Below are 23,992 nucleotides of genomic sequence, written 5' to 3' on the forward strand. Positions count from 1 at the left end.
CAAAAAAAAAAAAAGATTAAAAATTGAGAATTGAAGATTATCCTGATGTGGAAGAGAAGAGCAAGTTTCTGAGACAAACTAATGTGCTTTGGCAACATTTCTTTGATGAGCCCAAATTTAAAGTGACCATGTACAGACGATGGGGTAGAATAGAATCTAAGCAAATGAGCAGGAGAGCAGACAGGGGCCTTCAGGAGGAGACTGCATGGCCCGAGCCTGGCCAGTCAAGCAGCACAGTCTATGACACATGTGTCCTATGTCACGGGAGCAAACACAGACAGAAAAGCAGACCTCCCGGGGCCCACGCCTTCTCTGGCCAGGAGGACGACCTGTGAAAGGGGAGGGACAGGAGAAGAAAGCTCCCAGGAATGTGAAGAGGGTTCAAGAAGCCCCCTAAACCAAGTCTCCTAAACCAAGAGAGTTTCCATCAAGATGCTCACAAAATACACAAGTAAGACCACTTAACCACTATCCAGAACCAAGAAGACTTATAGAAGATGAAAGAGGCTTCCAGCAAATGACATTCAGATACTAAAATGGGGAAGGAAAGTGGACTCTAAACATCAATGTAAGCAGAGCATGGGCTCTGGAAAAGAGGCTGGGAAGGTTTATTCAAACAAAGCTTCGTCAGCACCAGGACAAACACTGATCACGGACACCTGGCTGGAGGCCTTGGCCAGTCCGACAAATACCATTACTTTCTGATGGTTGAGGTGATGGATGAAGTGGAACATCTAGTTCCGGTGGGATTCTTACAGATTTTGCCTTGTCAGTATATATTTTTGAAAATAAATTATCTCCTGGAGCTACATAATTTGTTCTCATTTTCTTTTTTTTAAACATAATTTTATTTATTTATTTTTGACTGTGCTGGGTCTTCACTACTACGCGGGCTTTACTCTAGTTGCAGCAAGGGGGGTCCACTCTCGACTTGCAGTGCGCAGGCTCCTCGTTGCTGTGGCTTCTCTTGTTGCGGAGCACAGGCTCTAGGGCACACAGGCAGTGCATGGTCTCTACAGCACAGGCTCAGTAGTTGCCACACATGAGCATCATTGCTCCACGGCATGTGGGATCTTCCTGCATCAAGGATCAGACCCATGTCTCCTGCATTGGCAGGCAGATTCTTTACCACTGAGCCACCAGGGCAGCCCTGTTAATATTATTATCTTGTTAATGTTTTTATCTGAGTTTATTTAGGAAGACAAGGAACTTCTCAAAATCACATGACCTGTAACTTGTGGGGCTGATATTTGAATCTGGCCTGCTGGTCCCCAAAGTTCATGTTCTCCCTATGTGTCGCCAAATCAGAATAAGGAACCTGGGTAATTTCCATCTGCCTTTGACAACTAGGTGGAGCAGGCCCTGTTAAACCAGTCACCACTCTAACCGAAGGAAGCCACCTGCCACAGGGCTGATCCCAATGATTCAGGTCTCATTAAATCAGGAGATGACGCTCAGTCAAAGCAAAGAAAAATGCCGCAAAACGTGGTTAAGACACAGGCTCCCCCCACAATGTCCATAGTGCAGAGCAGTAGAATGAACATGAGGAGACATTAATAATAATAAAGATCAAGTTCAGCATTTGGGTCCAAACAATAACTTGTGGAAGGATGAAAAGGATATTACGGTTCTATCAAAAAATACAAATATAGCTTCAAATAAATTAATGCATTTGATATTAACAGTGCGTGAAGCTCCTTATATAATATTAGCTGTGTCATCTGCAACGAGTAATTGAATCTTCTGGGATGCTAAATTCCTCATCCAACGAAGAGAGATAACAATTCCCATATCACATGTTGTGGGCAAAGAAGGTGCTCTCCGTGCTGCTGGTGACAAAAGCAGGTCAGGGCAAGGCGGTCCTGACCCCCGGTTCTGACTCTGTGTGCCTTGGACTCCACCAAAACTCGGCTGAAGGCGCCACCCAGCAACTCCAAACTCTCCCCCACCGGGTGCCCTGCACAGACTGACGCAAGCTTCCATGTCTGTAAATGTGTTCTACTTTTTTACGTCGTATTTGTATTTACATAAATTACATTAGATTTATATACAACATTTGCTTTAAATCTCACATTCTGTGCATTTCTCCACTGCAAAGTAGCTGTGGCCCAGGCAGCATTTGGAGCTGAAATGAAAGCCTTTATAATAAATATTACCCTTTGTGTGTGCATGGAGAATGGTCCCTCTCCCTCGTTTTCCCCGAGGGCACACTGTTTTGGCTTTATTGTGACACTTCACTGTGACACTGCAGTGAGGGAAAGCCAGGCTTTACATGTCACTGAAAGAAATGCCACAAAATGCTAACATATCTTCTCAAGGTTGCCAGAAATCATTTCCACTGGGTTGTGTTTTCCCATCTGCGGAGCTCTGAAATGTTAAGGAAATAAATGAGCTCTATTATCTATATTTTTCTAGTAGATGAGAAAGAAAGAGAAAAAATACACTCAGCCCTGCATTTATTGTTCTATTCAATCAAACTGTTGCTTTAAACATGCAGAGTCCTCCAGGGAGCGTTACCGATGCACCGAATGCCTTTCAATGCCATATTTCATACCCGTGGTTTTGATTTTATTAAAATATCTTTAGAAGATCTGTATTTTTACCTGAAAAATTTGGTTACATTTTCAGAAAATGCTTCCATTTGGTAACCTGAATTCTAACTTGAAATGGTGCTCCCTTTGATGACAAGATATAGCTGAAATTTTATTCAAAAATGATGGAGGACAATAGCAATCAGATAACGCTGATGATAGATTCATTGCTGGAGGCCTGTTTGATGTCAAATTCACTGACCTTTCAGGCTTAGGAAACTGCGAGTCCCTCAAATGTGTGCAATGAACACTGGGTTCTAGAATAATTTTCCAGCTTATTTTAACAGTAATAAATCCTCAGTGCAAGTTAACAGAAGATATGTAACACATTCAAAAACACAGGTTCATATATGGGAATGGGCTTCCCAGGTGGCACTAGTGGTAAAGAATCCTGCCTGCGAATGCCTATGTAAGAGACGCAGGTTTGATCCCTGGATTGGGACGATCCCCTGGAGGAGAGCATGAAACCCCACTCCAGTATTCTTGCCTGGAGAATCTCCATGGACAGAGGAGCTTGGCGGGCTACAGTCCTTAGGGTCGCAAAGAGTTGGACACGACTTAAGTGACTCAGCACAGACATATAGTGGGACATCTATTTCCCACATATATGGGAATAGAATCTAAAAAAGAGTGGATATATGTATATATATAACCAACTCACTTTGCTCTACACCTGAAACTAACACAGTATGGTACACCAATTATTCTCCTATAAAAATTAATTTTAAAATGTAGGTTCAGCAATAGCTATATTTTGAGTACATCCCACCAAAAGAATAGAACAGGAAAACAAATGGAAGTTATAAATCCCTGAGTCCAAGAAATTATTTACGTGCTCCAATATTTCCGGAGAAAATTCATATTGGGTATTTCTGTTGTTTTCTTCTGGTTAGAAAGAAAAGCACAGACTCATAGGAAGGGACCCAGAAGAATGAATTTGAAGAATGACTGGCAGGAAAAAAATGCAGGTGTGATGTTTGAAAAAGAAAAAACTTATACTATATTTTCAGAGACATGATATTATTTGAGGAAACCCCCAAAGACCCTACAGATAAAGTACTAAAATAAGGAAGCAAATTTAATGAAGTCACTGTTTAAAATGATTTGAACTTCTATAAACCAGTGATAAAAAATGAGAAAAAATTAAAATAAAACCATTTATGATGCATGGAAGTATGAAACACTGAGGAATAAATTAATACAAGACATGTAAAACCTATAAAAAGCAAATAACATTTTGTGAAAATTAAAGACAATCTTCATAAAGGAAGAAATAGAAAATGTTCATGGAATAAAAGATTCAGTACTGAGAGATTTCAATTCTTCTCAAATTTTACCTACTAATTTTAATGCAACCCCAAACAAAATCCCAAGAAGAATATTTTTCTTTTTTCTTTTGTTTTAGCAATTGACAAGTTAACTCTACAATTTGGATGGAAATGAAAAGAACCAAGAACAGCAAAAATGGTCTTGAAGAAGAACAGTGAGGAAGTTGAAAGACTTACAGACCTGGGTGTCAGAGTTTATCATAAACCTTTAGTACCTGAGACAGGTATTTCTGGTGCAAACATAAACAAATAGAGAAAAAGAACAGAGTATACAGTCCGTCTACTGGATCCAGGAATAGACTCACACAAATACAGGCAATTTATGTCGAAGATGTCACTGGGGAAAGAGTTGTCTCTTCAGTGGCTGGCACCGGGTCAACTGAATATTTATCTGAAAAAAAAGTCTTGACTCTAACTGATGGTGCATACAACAAACTATTCATGACAGGTTATGGATTTAAACCATGTGCTATGAAACAATAAAACTTCCAGAAAAAAAATGTGAGAAAGTTCTTACATGACCTTGGCAAAAACTTCCTAAGCAGTTTACAAAACATAATGATTTAAAGGAAAATACTGGTAAATTAGAACATCTTAAATTTAAGAACCTTTATTCATCAAGAGATACCAGCCAATAAGGAGAGCTTCCTGTCAATATTCTGGTTTTTAATCTATTTACACAAACGTGTTTAGGTCGTGAAAATTCATTGAGCTCTCCTCTTATCATGATAAGTACATGATTCTGTAGATATATTACACTCTTCAAAACAATAAAAGGCCAATAAGACAAAGAATTCTTTCAAATAAACAGGAAAATGACAAATAACTTAAAAGTGGGCAAAAACATGGCAGAAAAACTGACACGCAATTGAAGAGGCACTCAGGCTCTTTCCTCTCCAGGTAAACACAAAAACATAACTGGCTTCTTGGCAAGTGAAGTGGGAACTGTAAGTGGAATCCTCTAAAACTTCTTCGTCCCAGCATCAAAATAGTAACCCCCAAACATCATAGTCTAGAAGAAATGACAGTGATTAGTGTCACTTAAAACTTAGAGGATGCACGGCTGGTGGGCCCTATGTTCTTTCTCTTCATTAAATTTAACAGTGTGAGTGAAGGAAGTTAGAGAAATAGCATATGACATCTTTTATCCATGGGATCTAAAAAGAGGTGATACAAAATAACTTATCCACAAAACAGAAAGGGACTCACAAGACTTCAAGAAGAAACTTGTGGCTGCCTAGGGGGAAGGATCGGGGGAAGGGATAGTTAGGGAGTTTGGGATGGACAAGCACACACTGTTGTATTTAACATGCATAACCAACAAAGACCTGCTGTACAACACAGAGAAGTCTGCTCAATGTCACGCGGCAGTCTGGGTGAGAGGGGAGTCTGGGGGAGAATGGATCCATGTGGATGTATAGCTGAGCCGCTCTGCCATGCACCTGAAACTATCACTACACTGTTAATCAGCTATATTCCAAAATAAAATAAAAAGTTAAAGTGCAGACTCTTAGTAAGACTGATCCTCGGGGTTAACAGTGGGCAACCACAAACTCAAATAATAGTTCTAATTGCAACTGCTAGACCAAAATAAAGGATATTTGCTTTACAGATTAACATAGATGCAACTATGAGTGTTTCGCAGTCACTGATGTGGCAGATACATACTTTCCATCAGCGAGGGGAACCAGGACTGTTGGCATTCCCCTCACTGGCTCAGCAGTAGAGAGTCCTCCTGCCAGTGCAGGAGACGTGGGTTTGAGCCCTAGGTCCAGAAGATCCCCTGAAGAAAGAAACGGCAACCCACTCCAGTATTCCTGCCTGGGAGAATCCCAAGGACAGAGGAGCCTGGCGGGCTACAGTCTCTGGGGTCACAAAAAATAGGACACGACTGAGCGGCTAACACACACGCAACATGTATTTGAGTATGGATTCTCCTGGCCCATCTTCAGCACTTCAGACAGCACTGCTATCTGAACATTCTGCCAACAAGCATTCTCATGCGTCTCTAAGAGACCCAGCTAGGAAGACAAAGAAAATAACTGGATACACCTCTGGTATGACTTATAGCATATCCTGGCCTGATGGAGTGACAGAATAACCTCTCAAAGACAAAGCTGAGATGCTGGCTTGAAGGTGCTACCCTGCCGAGAGGGCATGCCTTCTTTGGGGCCAGTATGCACACATGATGACCGTTATAGTGCCCTGCCCTCCATGGTTTGGATATTTGGGCCCAAGAACTAACAAACAGGTGGCGTTAGGAATGACTTGGTTTACTATGATTCCTAATGACTAACTTGAAGGATTGTACATTACTCCCCCTAAATCTGTCCTCTGAGGGTCTAAAGATCCTGGTCCCTTAAAAGAGGGCTTCCACTGGGGGACATCTGAGAGTCCGATCAAAGTTCCAGCTCTGCCTGCCTCTCAGTCATGTGGATATCTTGGGCGGGGAGTCCAGCAGGCAGGAGAGGGTTGCCATCCTGGCAGGAGTATGGATCCTGGCTATCAGGAACTGCAAGGCTGCCATTAAATTTGGGGAACAGAGAAGAACACATTTAGTGACCCTCTTGGCCTCTCCTCGTTCTTTCTGGCCAGACTTGACAGCCAATCAGCTGGGCAGCAGCCAGAGAACTTGAAGGTCGTGGTGACCAGGGCTCAGGTCCCTTAGGGATGAAGGTCACCAGGTAAGCCATCTAGCCAAGCAGGGATGCTAGGCAAGAAGGAAGATGTGGATGGAGGGGTATGTAGGCAACGAGAGCTGGGAGCAGCCCCCACAGCTGAGCACCCGGGAGGAATGGCGAGACTTTGGAAGCAAGTCTCGCCCGGCTACTCAGCCACCTTCTACGGAATCAGGAGACAGGCGCCTGTGGGAAAGTTAAGTCTGTGTTCACTTGAAATGGGCCTCCTGATTCCACGTCACAGGCTACCGCAAACACAAGTTTACTTTTACACAGATGAGCCTGGGGGTCACATTTCTTTCATGGAGGACAATCCCCGAGTCCACGCCCAGCTTGCTCAGCCACATGGTGGACACGCATGCCCACGCTGTGTGAAGCACAGCACCCACAGAAAACCTATAATTTAAGCTTCTCCTGTGACTCATGTCATCAATTCAGCAGCCATGTCGTTGCTATTTATCGATGGTTGGTTTGCTGTCATGGAACACTGATTCCATCGGCAAGGTTACTTGATAATATCAGGTTTATAAGAGTGAGAGTTGTTTTCCCATAAGGCCAGAGCTAATAGATGCTTTTTCCTCATTTAATTGGGATTAAGTTTTATGAATGATCAATTACTTGCATAATGTCCACAACAGTTTTTTCATAAAATAGTCAAGCCATTAAAAGCCACACTGTAATAATAATAATGATAACAACAATAATAAAAACTTACTCTGAATCCTGAGTAACAGTGGAAGAAGCTAAGAAGACTCTGAACCCTCCTGCTCCCCTCGCCCCACCATGCTGGTGGACACACTCTTCCCAATGATATCATTTTGGCAACACTGTCAGAACACACTCCTTTTGTGCCACCATGGGAGTCTGGAAGTTTCCATGATTGTAAAACTTAACTCCCTAATTGCCGTTGTCTCTCCCAGTAACCTGGAACTGTCTAAAAGGGAACAGAGTGCTTCTTATTCATTTCTTATCTCCTGTACATCTATAGACATCCCAGGCGGCACGGTGGTAAAGAACCCGCCTGTCAATGCAGGAGATGCAGGAGACAAGGGTTTGATCCCTGGGTTGGGAAGATGCCCTGGAAGAGAAAATGGCAACCCACTCCAGTATTTTCGCTCCATGGAAAATTCCATGGACAGAGGAGCCTGGAGGGCTACAGTCCGTGGGTTGCAAACAGTCAGACATGACTTGAGCATGCATGCACCAGCACCAATGCATCTATGAGCCTGGGTCTTGGTATCACACTTCATAAATGTGGCCTGAAGCTGAAGTCCATCCATATGTAAGCGTATGAAGATGACTTCATGCAAACAGGAATTGCCTTTCCCTGGGAGAGGCATCAAAACCTACCCAGTGACTGTTCAGACGATGTGGCTGCCCATTCTCCTTGGAACAACAGGTCGTTGATCCACATGGGCTTTTGGTTCTAGTTGCCCTCTCCACCGAGGAAAGCCAAAAGAGAGATGGTGGTGGGTGGGGTTAACAGGAGCAGGTTAGTCAGTAAATCCTACTTTATTCACAAAGTAAAACCATGAACTAGGGATGGGTTTGCAGCTTCTTTGTGATCATGGGGCCGTCACTCCCGGAAACACATCAGGACCACACAAGTAAACCCTACATTTGGTGGCTTTAAATGAAGATCAGGAAGCATAAAGTACCACCTATTTTAGTACTGAATGACTAGAACACAGGTGTCCTCTGTTCTCTCCTGTGAACATTTACTGACTTTTTCTTACCCCAAGATGTGCAGACTTGAACTCTTTCTAAAGAGCAGGCTCTGAATGGCTCTGAATATTGAGAATGACAGAGAGTAAGGCTTAATTTGTTTAAAAATTTGATTTAAGAATGAAATGTTTTGGGTGCTTCCCTGGTGGTTGAGTGGCTAAAACTCCACTCTCCCAATGCAGGGGGCCCAGGTTTGATTCCTGGTAAGGGAACTAGATCCCACATATTAAAACTAAGACTTTACAGGCTGGAACTAAAAATCCCCCATGCTGCAGTGAAGAGCAAAGATCCCATGTGCCACAACTAAGACCTGGTACAGACAAATTAGTTAATTAATTAAAAAATGAAAATATTAAAAAAGAATGCAATGTTTTTACATTCAAAAGATAATCATAACCATATCTGGCATATTAGCAACTAACATAGTGGCTTCATGCTCTTTAAAATATAATTAATTCACTTCTTCAGATGACATTTATATACACATACTTCTTTCAGGCAGTCTTTATATTTGATTATTGTGTAGTAAGAAGGAGAGTCACATCATTTTTCTCATCTAGAATGGCTTTTTATCAATGTTGCCCTTTTTCATTATTTGCTGATTTCTTTTCCTGGTTATTCCTGGTGTGGTTTCTACTATAGATATTTCTCAGTGTTCAAAAGAATGGTTTTCTCAGGTTCAAGAGGGGTGGGTCTAGTAGAACATTGAAAGTAGACATTTGCAAAAGAAGAAAAGGTAATGTGAAGAGAAGGAAAGGGGGAGAGAGGGAGAGAATGTGAGGTGGAAACACCAGGGAAGGGGGGCTGGGAGGAAACTGTGTGTACCCATGTCTGCGTGTGCGCCTGTGTGTGTGCACTGTGTATGTGCCTGTGTGTGTGCGTGTGCACCTGTGTGCACTGTGTATGTGCCCATGTGTGTGCGTGTGCACCTGTGTGTGTGCATTGTGTATGTGCCCATGTGTGTGCGTGTGCACCTGTGTATGTGCACTGTCTATGTGCCTGTGTGTGTGCGTGTGCACCTGTGTGTGCACTGTGTGTGTGCCCATGTGTGTGCGTGTGTACCTGTGTGTGTGTGCACTGTGTGTGTGTGCACTGTCTATGTGCCTGTGTGTGTGTGTGCACCTGTGTGTGTGCACTGTGTATGTGCTCATGTGTGTGTGCGTGTGCACCTGTGTGTGTGTGCACTGTGTATGTGCCCATGTGTGTGCGTGTGCACCTGTGTGTGTGTGCACTGTGTATGTGCCCATGTGTGTGTGCGTGTGCACTGTGTATGTGCTCATGTGTGTGTGTGTACCTGTGTGCGTGTGCTCTGTGTATGTGCTCATGTGTGTGTGCGTGTGTACCTGTGTGCGTGTGTGCATTTGTGTGTGGGTGTGCTGAGGGCACAATGTCAAAGACCAGCAGAAACAGACACCAAGAGTGACCAACATGAGGGAGAGGCTCACCCACTGGTGGAAACAAAACAGACCAGGGCATACACAAACACAGCAACACAACTCCCTCAACTAACATGGTGATGTCTGGCTTTTAACACGACTGTGACAAAAGACACTTTTAGAGCATGTGGCTCTTTTATGACTATCATCGTAAATGCCGATTTTATTTCTTGACATTTACCTGAATGCAGATATTTGGTCCATAAATCTAGTTTCCTTTCTTAGTTCCCTGAACTAAAAAAAAAACTAGAAACTTACAGATACACACAAGGCCATCGGTATGAACAAGAGTTGTCTGACATTTGGATGGCTTCCATTTATCCTTCTCCACTTCACCAAAACATATCATGAATCATTTCACAGAACTTGCTGCCATGCAGGAGAAATATTTAAAATGAGGATCAAGCGTTAAAATAGTCAAGTGAGTGCTGAATTAGCAGGGATCATCTCCTCCGATGTATTATTAAAATTGGGTGTATGTAAATGTACGTGTCATCTCACTATATATGTGTATGTGCAAGTATATATATGCACACACACAAATCTGTGCAGTGCTTTGGCAGCCAAGTATTCCACTGAATCTGAAATAACTTGCTTTTAGAGGCTGTCCCTGATTTAGAAGCTCTCAACTAAAGATTGAGCCTGCAAGTCCACAAGTCACTTCCCATCAGAGTGAGTCTGAAGTTCAGGGAAGAGCGGATTTGACACGCAAGTGGATTGAAAGCCTGGAAGAGTTCACCAAGAAGTCACCAGCAAAGAGGGTCAGGGACACACCTGGGGTGGGGCTCCAGTGTTTAGAGACTGGGGAGCTGAAGGAGAACCAGAGCTGAGAGCTGAGATAGAATCAGAGAGGCAGGGGAGGTCAGGAAGGTGAGTGGGCCTGCCAGTTCTTCCTTCCTGCAAGGAACTTGGAGCCCCTGACCCCAAGAGAGACGATGGGCTCTGTGTCTGCCTCTGCCTCCAAGGACACAGGCCCTCAGAGGGCTGAGGGGGTTTGAACTCTCTCAGCTTTCACGGGGTACCCAGAAGAGCAGAGCTGACTTCATGGTCACCCCGGGCATATGAGATCGTTTCCCTACAAGCGTGGCTCTCCTGGCCTGGAGAACATCCTGCTCCATGAGCAGCATGCCATGGAGTGGAGGCATGTCCCTGACCTCAGGTGGGGACCAGGTGAGCACCTTCATGAATCAGACGCTCCAGGGCTCACCTTCCTCCAAGGGTCCACGCATCCAGTAGCAGCGGTTCCACCTGCTGCCCTGTGACCCCAAGCCTCCTGTCCACAGACTCACTGGCTGATTCCTTACAAAAGCATCTCAGAAACAGGCAGTAGGCACTTATATTCTCACTGTGATTTCTCTTCCTGACTGAAAATGACCAAAGGAAATGAAGGGCGAAAGTAACAGAATTAAGAGCACCTTGTTTTTATGTTGGATGAAATAGACTGTAGAGGAAAACAGGTATTGATTGGAGAAAATAAATGAGAAATGATTATTACAGTGAGAGTGGCCTGATTTGTAGTCAAGGGGCTGGTGGAAGCTTTGCCAACTAAACAGTCTTGATTTTATTTATTTTTGTTACTTTTTTGGCACTTTTTAATATTTTATTACTATGGGGTCTTAACCCTTTTAAATAGTCTTGACTTTGAACGGACAGAAGTAGGGAAAGAATTGAAGAATTTGAAAGCAGAGAGGTTATAGGCACTATATAAAAGAGAATCAACATATTAAATAAAAATTCCTTCATATGAGTCACTAATTACATCAAGGTAAAGGTGCTTGCTCAGTCATGTCTGACTCTTTGCAACCTCATGGACTGTAGCCTACCAAGCTTCTCTGTCCATGGGATTTCCCAGGCTAGAATACTGGAGTGAGTTGCCAATAATCCCTTTGCCAGGTCTCCAGGTCTTCCTGACCCAGGGATTGAACTCGGGTCTCCTGTGTCTTCTGCAATGGCAGGTGGATTCTTTACCACTGTACCACTAATTGCATTACTTATTCTCTAAATGAACATTGGTAGACAATAAGAAAAAAAAAAACACCTCAAGTAAGATCATGTACTAAAAATACAGTAGTAAATAAAATAGATATCTTGTTTCCAAAAAGTTAACAGTATATCAAAAAGAATTATGTATGATTCATTAAAGTTTTGTTCAATAGTTTGCTCTTTTTTTGATGTCTCACCAACCAAATTCTAAACTTGAAGGCAGGGGATCTGCTTTCTTCTGGATGGGTGGACAGATGGATGAATGAATAATAAAATAGCTATAATTCCAAGTAATAAGTGCTTTAAAACAGACAGGAAAAGAAGTACTTTGGGGACACAATGGAAGAAAGTATTAGTCAGCCTGGGAGGTCATGGGGACAGCTCACGGCGGAGATGACATTAGTCATTAGCCTTAAAGAGTGACTACAAATCCTACAGGGGAAAAGATAAAGGAGAGAATGCTGCCAGGAACAGATGTAGTAGAATTGAGATGGAAAGAGAATGATATAACATAAAATAAAATAAAATAAGAAGGAGTTTTAGGCTTGGGGTTTCCTGCAGAAAACAGTCTGGTGATGAGACTGGAAGAAGAACATTTGGAAGTGGATGTGATACGAGAAAAGCACTTTCTGTTTCAAGGAGGATGAAATAAATAAGGAGAATGATCACACAAGGAAAAAAACGAAGTGAAAAGGCAGCAGAGAGCTTCAAAGGCGAAGACAAGTCAGAAGGCACATCTGCATAAAGCCGGAGGCCAGTTAAGCTCTGCTTGGAGGTGGGGGACAGTTCGCGGGACCCAGAGGCCGAGACTGAAAATACTGCACAGAGCAGCCTTAGTCAAGAAGGCAGAGGGATGTGACATCTGAACTTGGCTCCGAGGTCCCACAGAGGGTCTGACCCACCACGAGGCCCCCTGGATCCAGGGTGGCGGTTCACCCAGTTTCACCCCAACACACTCCCCTGACAAAGTCCCCGTCTGCGTTAAGAGTTCCAGGAAGTCACGCACAGAGAGAAAACACTGCAACTAAAGCACACACACGCTTTAGGGGTAGGGAGTTCACATGTCAGCATGTGGGACACGTTTATCTGGGTTCACACTTCCAGCAGGAAAAACACAACAAAGCGTCAGAACTCTTATGTTTGCCAACACATACTGTAATTGAGAGGAGACTTCCAGTGGGTACATTAATAGCTTTCTTGAGAGATAACAGCAGAGATGAAGAACCTGCCAGTGATTCAAGTCAATTCTTCCTTCTCAGAAGATGAAGGAGAAATAAGAGATGGAATGAAATATTTCTACATTGGGTTAGAGATGCTCCATGGAACAACTGGGTGAGAAGACAGTGACTGCATCTGAACTCTGATATGCCTGGGCAGGTTGAAAGGAACCTCAGTGCATTGGTTACCTACACATCAAGGTGACAAGGCAGTCACATGATCCATGGAAGCTGAAAGAGACTCTGGATTTTGTCTGAGACATAACCAAATCCTCTGAGAATACATTGTAGATGCCTGTGAAAAGTGAAAGTGTTAGTCACTCAATCATGTCTCACTCCTTGCAACCCAACAGACTGTGGCTCGCAGGCTCCTCTGTCCATGGGATTTCCCAGGCAAGCATACTGGAGTGGTTGCCATGCCCTCAGAGACCTCATAAGAATGCAGGTTCAGTCTGGAGTTAGCCTGGGAACCTGCACTTCTAATAAGCACCCAGGGGTGCTCTGAGCAGGTAGGCTCTGGGTGACACCTGGTCCCCGAGTAGGAGGGGACGTCTCCCTCTACAATGTCACCCACAGGGATGTTATCATATAATCCCCTGGTTTATTATACCAATGTGCTAACTGGGGCAACGTTGGTGCAGAGTAAGTGCTGAACAAACACCAAGGAAGGAAATATTCTTTCCTCAATCAAGAGTAGCAAATTGGGCTGTGTAAAAAGGTTTGTGTATCCAGGTGGCGCTAGTGGTAAAGAAACTGCCTGCCAAGGCAGGAGAGGCAAGAGATGTGGGTTCACTCCCTGGGTTGAGATCTCCTGGAGAAGGAAATGGCAACCCACTCCAGTATTCTTGCCTGGAGAATCCCATGGACAGAGGAGCCTGGCGGGCTACAGTCCATGGGGTCGTACAGTCGGACACAACTGAAGCGAGCAAGCACCAGAGAAAGAAGAGCTGAGTGGATAAACAGTGATCTCTGTGGTTGAGTTCTGCAAGACGAAAGCCTCGGTGGGTACATCTTCATGTGTGGCCCACAAGGGTGGCCTGCATCATGGCTTTAGAAAAGGTCTGGTTTCTGGAGATGTTCACGCCGTATGTCCTAGAACCATTGGCTGACCTGTACCACCCACATCCTTGTGATAATATTGGAACATGGAAAGAAAAGGTAGAGAAAAGAAAGCACATTTGCTTGTTCTTATTTTTTTCTGAGAAACTTTACTTGGAATAGTTATGTATAAGCCCCATGCTGTTTTTCCCAAAATTCAGGCTTTATGATGGAAAGTAAAACATACACAACTAAGCTGGGGAGCACCCGCCCCACGCAACCATCACATTATAGATGCAAACTGGAGAGCACTGCTCTTCAGTCTCTCAGTTCCGCCTGCTGTGTTGGCCCCGTTCTAAAGGCCCGTCCTTGACCTCAGGCCAATGGCAAAAACAACACACACCTCCTGATGTGTAAAAATCCATCTTGGAAGGACAAGGCCCACACCAGTTCATCGCCTGGGAGACAGCGTTTTGAAAGGAAAACAACTAGAATGAACAGAGATTTGTACGTACTCCAGGTATTTTAACACAGACTTAAAATCACATCACTCATTCATGGAATACAAAAATCCGGAAGGAAGGAGAGTGATCTCTAATCAGCAGTGCTGTGAATCAAGAAAACGTGCTAGGCTTGGTTTGTAGGTCTGATATAGTCCACCTTGATTTATTCATCTGTTGATGAGGTGTAAGTAAATATTCCCCCAAATGCGGATGCTGAGATGGGATCTCAACATGGCAGTGCAGGTTCATCCGCTGTAACAAAGATACCACCCGGTGGGGGTGCTGACGGTGGGGGAGCCTGTGGGGGGTCTGTGTGGAGTTCTGTACCTTCTGCTCAGTTTTGCTGTGACTCTAAATTGCTCTAAAAAGTAAAGACTATTGGGGGAACAAAGGAATGCTAGGGTCTGCAGTATCGGGGCAATATAGTGGCTACACTGTGTCCAGTGAGACATGGAGTACACTCTGGACCACAGACAGGCCCACAGTTCTGACTCTGGTCCAGTCTCTTTCAGTCAAAGACCCTTGCGGGAATAAAGCACTAACTTCCCCCAACCCAGCTTGTCAGTTAGACCTAGACAATGTCACTTGAAATCAACACTGAATATTCATTGGAAGGGATAGTGCTGAAGGTGAAGCTCCAATCCTTTGGCCACCTGATGTTAAGAGCCAACTCATTAGAAAAGACCCTGATGCTGGGAAAGATTGAAGACAAAAGGAGAAGGAGATGGCAGAGGATGAGATGGTTGGATAGCATCACTCAATGGACATGTATTTGAGCAAACTCCAGGAGATTGTGAAGGACAGGGATGCCTGACTTGCTGCAGTCCATGGGGTCACAAAGAGTCAGACATGATTTAGTGACCGAACAAAGTAAAGAGATAACTAAATTAAAATTTTATTACAAAACTTCATCTAACTAGGAGGCAGCAATAAGACCATGAAAGGACAGTGGGATTTACCTCTAATATAATTAAGAGCCTTGAATTCACTTGTGCCTCTAAAGAGTCACATAGAAAAGCCATTTCAGAGGCTGGAATATATTTTCCTAATGAGAGAAGAGGGGCTGGACTGGTGTAAAACACTTTACAGACGCACAACACAATTACCAATATTAGCAGATGCAATTGCAGGAGGATCAGATTAAGGATAACAGTAATAAAAGAAAAGAGCATAGAAAATCCAACGGTCATGATTTAGATGGACGCATGAGAGCCCCCTCAGCACCACATGTAACCTGAATTGTGCTGGAGGAAAAGCTGGAAATGCTAATAAGACACATGATTAAAGGTGGGTCTGGGGTTATAAATTGCTTTTTTAATGGTGAGGATAGTAGCTGACATAGAGGATCATAAGAAGATGAGAATGTCAGTATCAATTTTTATTAGTGTCAGGAACAATATGCAGTATATTTAAATCAGCTTCATTTGTATTAGTGTTTTTGTAAGTAGTAGCTGTAGAAGCAATAACATGTCCAATACATTCTAAAAGAAAGAACTAAATAAAGTTGCCAAGGTTCTCTGCAAAAGAGCCACAAGTTTTACACTGGGGAAAATCAGCCACATTTCCTTAGATACTCAGAATTCAGGAGCAACAAATTCTGGGTTCTGGACTAGAACAAAGCTGCAGAATCAGTCAGAGGAACAACTGTAGCAAATGGATGAAGTTGGACAAAATTAAAAAGAGACCAAGACTATAATTTTCCGTACAAATCAGACTTTTTTCAGGGTTTATATAGAATGGCAATTAGGATTCATACCTGGATCAACTTGAGCCATTTAAGAAACAGCTTGAGACCTATTTAGCCTGAGCATGACCAGGCTGTTGAAAATAAGTAATTATCAAATTAACAATAATCAGTAATTTTTATAAAATCATTCTCAGTAAAGAAAAAAATAGGTGAATTCATTTTGCTTATGAATTTTCCAGCAATTATCACAAGCTTTCTGAATTGATTAACTAATTTAATGACAAGTTAGGTAAAACTGAATATCTGACAAACATTTATTTAGAAAATTAGAAGACTAGGAAATGTTATTTTTAATTGAAGTGTATTCTTTTTTTAATTTCAGAAAACTAGGCTTTGAAATGCAAGTTCGATCCCTCGGTCAGGAAGATCCCCTGGAGAAGGGAATGACAACCCACTCCAGTATTCTTGCCTGGAAAATCCCATGGACAGAGGATCCTGGCAAGCTACAGTCCATGGGATCACAAAGAGTTGGACACAACTGAGCAACTGAACACCAACAGGCTTTTAAAAATAAACCATAAGGGTTACACTACAAAACTGTAACAATCCAGATTCTGAGGACATGGATGGCAGACTTTCTTTTTGATTCATATGCTGGATAATCAGCATTAACTGCACAGGAGAGAGCACGCAGCCAGGGTGAGGAGCTGGCCTGAGTTAGAAGTCTGAATTCCTTATTAGTTGTTTAATCTTAGGCTATTTATGTAAACTATTTATTTTCACTTTCTTCATCCAAAAACTGGAAAAATAATAGTTTCTACCTTGTAAGGTTCTTGGAGAATTGATGAAATAAACTGCTCCAGGACACTCAGGACTCTCTGGCTCTCAATAAATATTAGTTTGACTGTAATTATTGATGTTAATAAATATTAACATATTTAATTATCACTTAGATAGTAATCTCTATTTCTCCATTAGTTAAGTTCAATTCAGTCACTCAGTTGTGTCCGACTCAGTTGTGTCCGACTCTTTGTGACCCCATGGACTGCAGCACACCAGGCTTCCCTGTCTATCACCAACTCCCAGAGCTTGCTCCAACTCACATCCATAAAGTCAGTGATGCCATCCAACCATCTCATCCTCTGTTGTCCCCCTCTCCTGCCTTCAGTGTTTCCCAGCATCAGGGTCTTTTCCAATGAGATTATTTAAACAATGCTGCTTCTCTCACAAAGCTGTTTCTTTCTGCTAAAGTCCTCTTTTTTTCTCTATGAATTTAGGTCAAACACAAAATATATTCATTTCTCCAAAATTTTCCTTTGTTTTTCACATTATTCTTCAAGACACATTACTCAAAAGGCCTTCCCTGCCTCTGAGTAGTTTAACTCCCTACAAAGAACCCTACTGGAAAACACACTTAGTTCTTCAGCAGTGAGACCCCCAAGAATCCCCCCTGGGAGGGCACGTATCACAGACCCCTGAATCCTCGAGCATTGTCCACTTCTCTCCTCTACTCCTCAGAGACATCATCTCCAAACAAACAGGAATTGTCAACAAGAAGAGATGCAAAAGCAAGAATTTAAGGGAGCCAGATACTTCAGCCATTTAATCCTGTCCCTATGTGTGGGTGTATTCTGGACTCTACTCTTATAAAAGCAGTTTAAAATGTAAAATTCTCAATGACAACATCCATGATGAAGGGGCCATGGCTTTCCTACAAACACATTTCCACAGAGAAAAGCACCAGCATGAAGGCTTGTACCCAATTCTGACAGATCCCGTCCCATTCAATTGATGAATGGACCGAAGGTACTCCTTCAGGGAGACACAGGGCACAGCTGCCTGGAAAAATGAGGATGTAAACTGTCAATGCACACACTGTAAATTTCCAGGTGTACCAGACACTGTTATAGGTTCACACACCAGTGCGTGTCCAGACACTGCTGCCCGTACTCCAGTTTCCTTCCCCCGAGAAACACGCATACTATCGCTGCTTCCAGAAAGATGGATTAGACCCTGAGTTTGGGACTTTCTGGGTTTGCACACGTAGAGAAGAGATAAGGGGTTCCTCTTGCTTGACAAATCTTGTTAAAAAATAGCACCAGGACAGAAAACGTATCGGCAACATGCGTTTCTTTTTAAATATGCACTTTAAAACAAAACAAAGCCAGACCTTGCAAAGACCCCATGAAAGAAAACCTATGTATTGGAGTTTACTCTGCAAAAACTAGTCAACTGGAATTTCCAGAGCATTGCCTGAGGCCCATATCACAGTCTCTCAGTCTGAAGTGCTTAGATCCACCCCGAATTCCATGTTACATTCAAATACCTACAGTCAAAAATTCACATGATTATCTGGTAATTTTTTAAAATTTTTTAAATTGAAGTATGTTGATTCACAAGGTTGTGTTAATTTTTGGTACACAGCACGGTGATTCAGCTACATATATATTGTATATAATTTATTTTTCCTATTCTTTTCCATTAGAGGTTATTATAAAATATTGAGTATAGCTCCCTGTGCTATACAGTAGGATCTTATTTATTGATTTTATATATAGTAATGTGTCTATGTTAATCCCAAACTCCTCATTTATCCCCCTCTTCCTTTTTGTAAGGATAACTTTGTTTGCTATGTCTGTGAGTCTACTTCTGTTTTGTAAATAAGTTCATTTGTATTAGCCAAGACATGGAAGCAACCTAAGTGTTCATCAACAGATGAATGGGTAAAGAAGATGTGGTACATATGTACAGAGGAATATTCCTCAGCCTTTAAAAGGAATTAAATAATATACTTGTAGCAACACTGGTGGACCCAGGGATTATCAAACTAAGTAAAACAAGCCTGACAAAGAAAGACCTATCATGTGATATCATTTACATGTGGAATCTAAAAAACATTATCTGATTATTAAGGAGAACCATCCTGGGCTTATTCCTCAGTCAGGTTCTCAGATGACCTCAGTTCTCTGTTTCCATCAGCACGAAAACAAACCACACGTGGGGTGTGCACACAGAGGCAGCACACCCTATGAGGAGAAAGTGGGAAACCGCTCACGTTACAGAAAAACGGTGTCTTGTTATCAGAATATTAGCTTGGATTGCTTTAGATGGACAGTCCGTAGTTTCTCCCCTTTGTCCCTTTGGTGCAGAGACAGAGGCACACGAGATAGGCCCACTGGCTTAGTGCTCACCGCCAAATGAGGATCTGAGGCTTGAAAAGTACAAAACATTCTAATAATTAAAGCCAATCAATCTTAGAAAAAGTAAAGTAGGGCAACTCTTACCTGAGCTCCTGGATTAGAGAATCCATTGGCGCTACTGACAAAAAGAAAGACAGAAAAGGAAAATCAGTGCATAATTTTGTAAACTGCATAAGAGCAACCTTTCACCTCCTCGGGATAACGGCCAGTGCATGGTTAGTGCATTACATGCGTGCTAAGTCACTGTAGTATTGTCTGACTCTTTTCAACCTCATGGACTATAGCCCACCAGGTTCCTCTGTCCATGGGATTCTCTAGACAGGAATATTGGAGTGGGTTACCAGGCCCTCCTCCGACCCAGGAATCAAAAACCCAAGTCTCCTACATCTCCTGCATTGGTAGGTGTGTTCTAGCGCCACTTGGGAAGCCCTGATTAGTGCAGACCCAACAGTTTCCCTTTGTGCTGATTCATCTTTCCGGTTCTTTGGACACAAGAAGACAGGTGACCAGGGGCCAGAACAGATAGTTCTGGATCAGGCCTCCAGTGACCCTGGGACTTTGCAGTCATGGATCAACTTCCAAATACCTGTCTCTAAAATCTCACCAAAAAAGTACAGGAGCACAGAGGACAAATTACTTTTTATTTTAAGGTTTTTTTTTAATGTGGACCATTTTTTAAAGTCTATTGAATTTGTTACACTATTGCTTCTGCTTTATGTTTTGGTTTTTTGGCTGCAAGGTATGTGAGATCTTAGCTCCCCGACCATGTATTGAACCCAAACCTCTGCATTAGAAGGTGAAGTCTTAACCATTGGACTGCGAGGGAAGTCCCTGAACTACTTTTTAAATCAATTTTGTTGTCTCTACGAAAATTTTCAAAAGAATCTTGTTTGCATTTTATTTATATTAAACAAGGATTTAAATAAAATGGACAATATTTTATTAATAAATATCCTAAGATTCTGTTCCATAAATTTTATTCCTGGAGAAAGAGGAGAAGTTTGAGTCATGTTAATTTCAACCTCCAATTAAAAATAAGACACTTACAGAAAGAAGAGCTTTGATTTTTCCGAAGACTTACGGACATGGGGAGAGGGGAGGAGAGGGTAAAATGTATGGAGAGAGTAACATGGAAACTTACATTACCAAATGTAAAATAGATAGCCAATGGGAATGCTGTATGTCTCAGGGAACTCAAACAGGGGCTGTGTATCAACCTTGAGGGGTGGGACAGGAAGGAAGATGGGAGGAAGGTGAAAGAGGAGGAGATATATGTACACCTATGGCTGATTCATGTTGATGTTTGACAGAAAACAACAAAATTATGTAAAGCAATTATCCTTCAATTAAAAAAATAAATAAATTTGCAAAAGAAAGCAGTTAGAGAAAAAAAAGCAATGATGGGAACTAAAGAAGTTCATGTTTATAAATACCTGCCTACCACAGAATAAGCAGCATATTGAGAGAGACAACAGGTGGTTTTAAAGATGACTCACGCTACATGAGAAACAGTTGTTTCATTTCTCCAACAATATTTTGGCTCTGCTTAAGAGTGCTTATGTATGTGCCAAAAGGATTCAAAGTCCAAAAAGAATGGCAAATTAAAATGCATTTGAAGTACGAGAGAGTCGTGTGCTTTCAGAAGCCAGAATAAGAGATTTGAACAATCCAAATACAGTTCCTAGAATACTGATATTTATGGCAGACGTGAGCCTATCCTAAACAGTGCTAGGATGTTATCACTAAACTCTTATTCCATGGAGAACTTTGCTGCCTAAAACTTTGATGTTTCCAAAACTGCATTCCAAATATTAGGGACTGTAGCCCACCAGGCTCCTCTGTCCATGGGATTTCCCAGGCAAGAATACTGGAGTGGGTTGCCATTTCCCTCTACAGGAGATCTTCCCGAGCCAGGGATCAAACCTGTATGTCCTGCCTTACAGGCAGATTCTTTTCCACTGAGCCACCAGGGAAGTTGCTCCAAATAATAGGATATATGATGTAATTACTTTTAAAGTAACTTTAACTAAACCTGGGAAAGAATACTGCACAACTTCAGTTTGGGTACAGAAAATGTCCATATCTTGGACCAAATGCAAATGCATGATTCTGCATTTTGGTTATCATGCCTAATGATAGTCAGGGTTCTATTTTAACTGAAAAAAAAAAATCATCCTGGAATTTTAAAAAATGGGTGATTCCATACTTCACTGAAATGGGGATTATGTACCTTGACTACACAACATAAACACAGCTAACAAAAGCATCGAATTTGATTAGATGCTTTCAACTGTAAATCTCAAAATGCTTCCAAACGACTGTGTGATCACTCCCCAGCCCAACCCTTCCTCCACCAGGAGGCCAACCTGAGGTGGGTCAGGCCAGGAACAGCTACTGGCTCCCTCCAGAGGCCAGGCTGAACCTTCCGTTTAGAATGGAGGGTCACACAAATATAGCTAATTATAATAAAAGTTATTTTCCTTAAGGGGTATTATTGCCAGTCAATCCTGTTTTCCAGATGTTTCGATCATCAAGGGCCTGTTTATATTTCAATATTACATTACCATCTGTTGGTTACAAAAAGAGAGGGTAACCGGCAAGTTAAACCTTTCAGACATGACTTTGCAGAGCTGCCGGAATCCCTGGCGGGGACAGTCTAAAACCAAACATCGTCATTTTACTCACATGAAGTTTAGATTGGGAGCCACTAAACCAGATAACATAAAAATCAAAACCCACTTTGGCAATAAATGAACGGTTTGGACTTTTCCCTTGGATGTTAAAGGTCACGTCGATAATTTGAGGTCTCCACAAAGCCTTCTTCCCTTGCTGACCCTTATACTGTTTTGCAGGATGTTTAAATCTACTCATGGTTGCATTTTGTAAACATTAGCATCCTACATTATTTGGCTTTTTCCGGGTCCTTCAATTCCTGGTTCATATTCTTTAGCCACAGAGTGCTATGATGCAGCATCCTGGCTTGATTTAAAAACGGGAATCCTAAGGAAGTTGTGATCCTCCTGACAACCCATCAGGGACCAAGCATGGGATGCCCACATTTCATGGTGTGCTGGGCACAGGGTCACGGAATCTGCACGCTAACTCACCCTTGGTTCCTTTTGCACGGGTACGAAGCGTTTTATCTTCAGCCTCTGCATCCATCTGTAATGTGAACACAAAGTCCTGGGTCATTCCTTTGACATTGACTAAAATACAAACACAGGCCACTAGAAGATCTTGAGGTCATTATGAAGAGCAGAGGATCTTTCCCATTGCTGAACAGCATCTGACTCTGTGGAGACAGAACCGTGACTGCTCTTACAGCCCGCAAGTTCTGGAAATACTTCTATAGATGCTGAAACCAGAGGAAATGGACAAGAAGGCAGATGTTCTTGTCTGCAAGTGTTCCCTAGCGACTCAGACACTTTCAGCATCATGAAGATGGAAAGAAGAATGGTCTGACTAACAGTGGTTGTGAAAGAGACAAAACCTCAGATACCAAACCAAAATGTTCCAGACTAAGTTACTCAACCAGATTCCCTTGTATTTCTAGAACCTTTTGGATACAGGCCTTTTTTTAAAGAACCCGCCTGCCAATGCAGGAGACACAAGAGATGTGGGTTCTATCCCTAGGTCAGGCAGATCCCCTGGAGGAGGGAATGGCCACCCACTCCAGTATTTCTTGCCTGAAAAATCCTATGGACAGAGGAGGCTGGCAGGCTACAGCCCATAGGATCACACAGAGTTGGACAGAACTGAACACACATGCATGACCAGCTTCGGATACGGGCCTGTTTCTAAGTTAGAAAAAAAAACTCCCAGTGTAAAAAACCAATGTAGCACAAAACCTCAAAATGCCCCTATTGTAAAATACCACTGGAAATGATGATGACATTTACTCTGGTAATTCCAGAATAGAGGTGAGTTATAATCATCCACATCTATAAGGAGAGGAAACTTTGAGTGTTGTTTCGGTCAGCATCAATTCCCTAAAATATCATTACTAATGATCTTAAATATAACCAAGTGAATTATCAAAGGGATGCCAAGACTTAAAAAGTCTGCTATTTTAGTCCACATGGAGATAGATTCTGACCCGACTACCTCCAACCATTTCACTAGGATTTGTTAAGCATCTCAGTTTAATTCACATTTGCACTTTACCAGAAGAATTCTGAAACAGAAAGAAGTTGTTTCGCTGGTTGGAAATCAGAGGCAGGCAGAAGGTGCTCTCCACGGCTTCCATCCTTAAATCCTGACACAGGCGGGGATGCGGTGTGCCTGCAATGAGGATGGGAGACGCATCTCTGCTCTCCGAGGCTGAGTTGTGATGGAAAGCGCTGACCTGCCATAGACTTATAATAGGGGAGCAGGTGTGGCAATGATGGGCTTTAATTTCCTTTAATAAACCTTTTATGCGCCACACTTTTACTGCCATTCGACACTCTCCAAGGTCCTGCACATAATAGGTTCATTACTTTTGATTACTATAGTCTATTGAGACAAACAACTCCAGAACACACTATATATTATGTTCAGTTAAACCAATATAGACTATTTATCCATTGTGCATTTTTTCACCTGCAACACTACAGACAAAATTAAC

At 42.4% G+C, this 23,992-nt stretch overlaps 1 protein-coding gene across 3 annotated transcripts in view; it reads right to left on the reverse strand.

Annotated features, from left to right (window-relative positions):
- The window catches only part of ST18 (suppression of tumorigenicity 18, zinc finger), a 267,179-nt gene that overhangs the window by 59,343 nt on the left and 183,844 nt on the right, over positions 1 to 23,992 (reverse strand). For all 3 annotated transcript variants that reach the window (XM_010838949.1, XM_010838948.1, XM_010838947.1), the window contains 2 exons: positions 22,494 to 22,548; positions 19,471 to 19,504 (listed from right to left, as the gene is read on the reverse strand). In XM_010838949.1, the coding sequence (XP_010837251.1) occupies positions 19,471 to 19,504; positions 22,494 to 22,548 (89 nt within the window). The remainder of the gene's footprint in view (positions 1 to 19,470; positions 19,505 to 22,493; positions 22,549 to 23,992) is intronic.

Source organism: Bison bison, unplaced genomic scaffold (genome assembly GCF_000754665.1).
Source record: "Bison bison bison isolate TAMUID 2011002044 unplaced genomic scaffold, Bison_UMD1.0 scf7180017864108, whole genome shotgun sequence".
Lineage (NCBI taxonomy): Eukaryota > Metazoa > Chordata > Mammalia > Artiodactyla > Bovidae > Bison > Bison bison.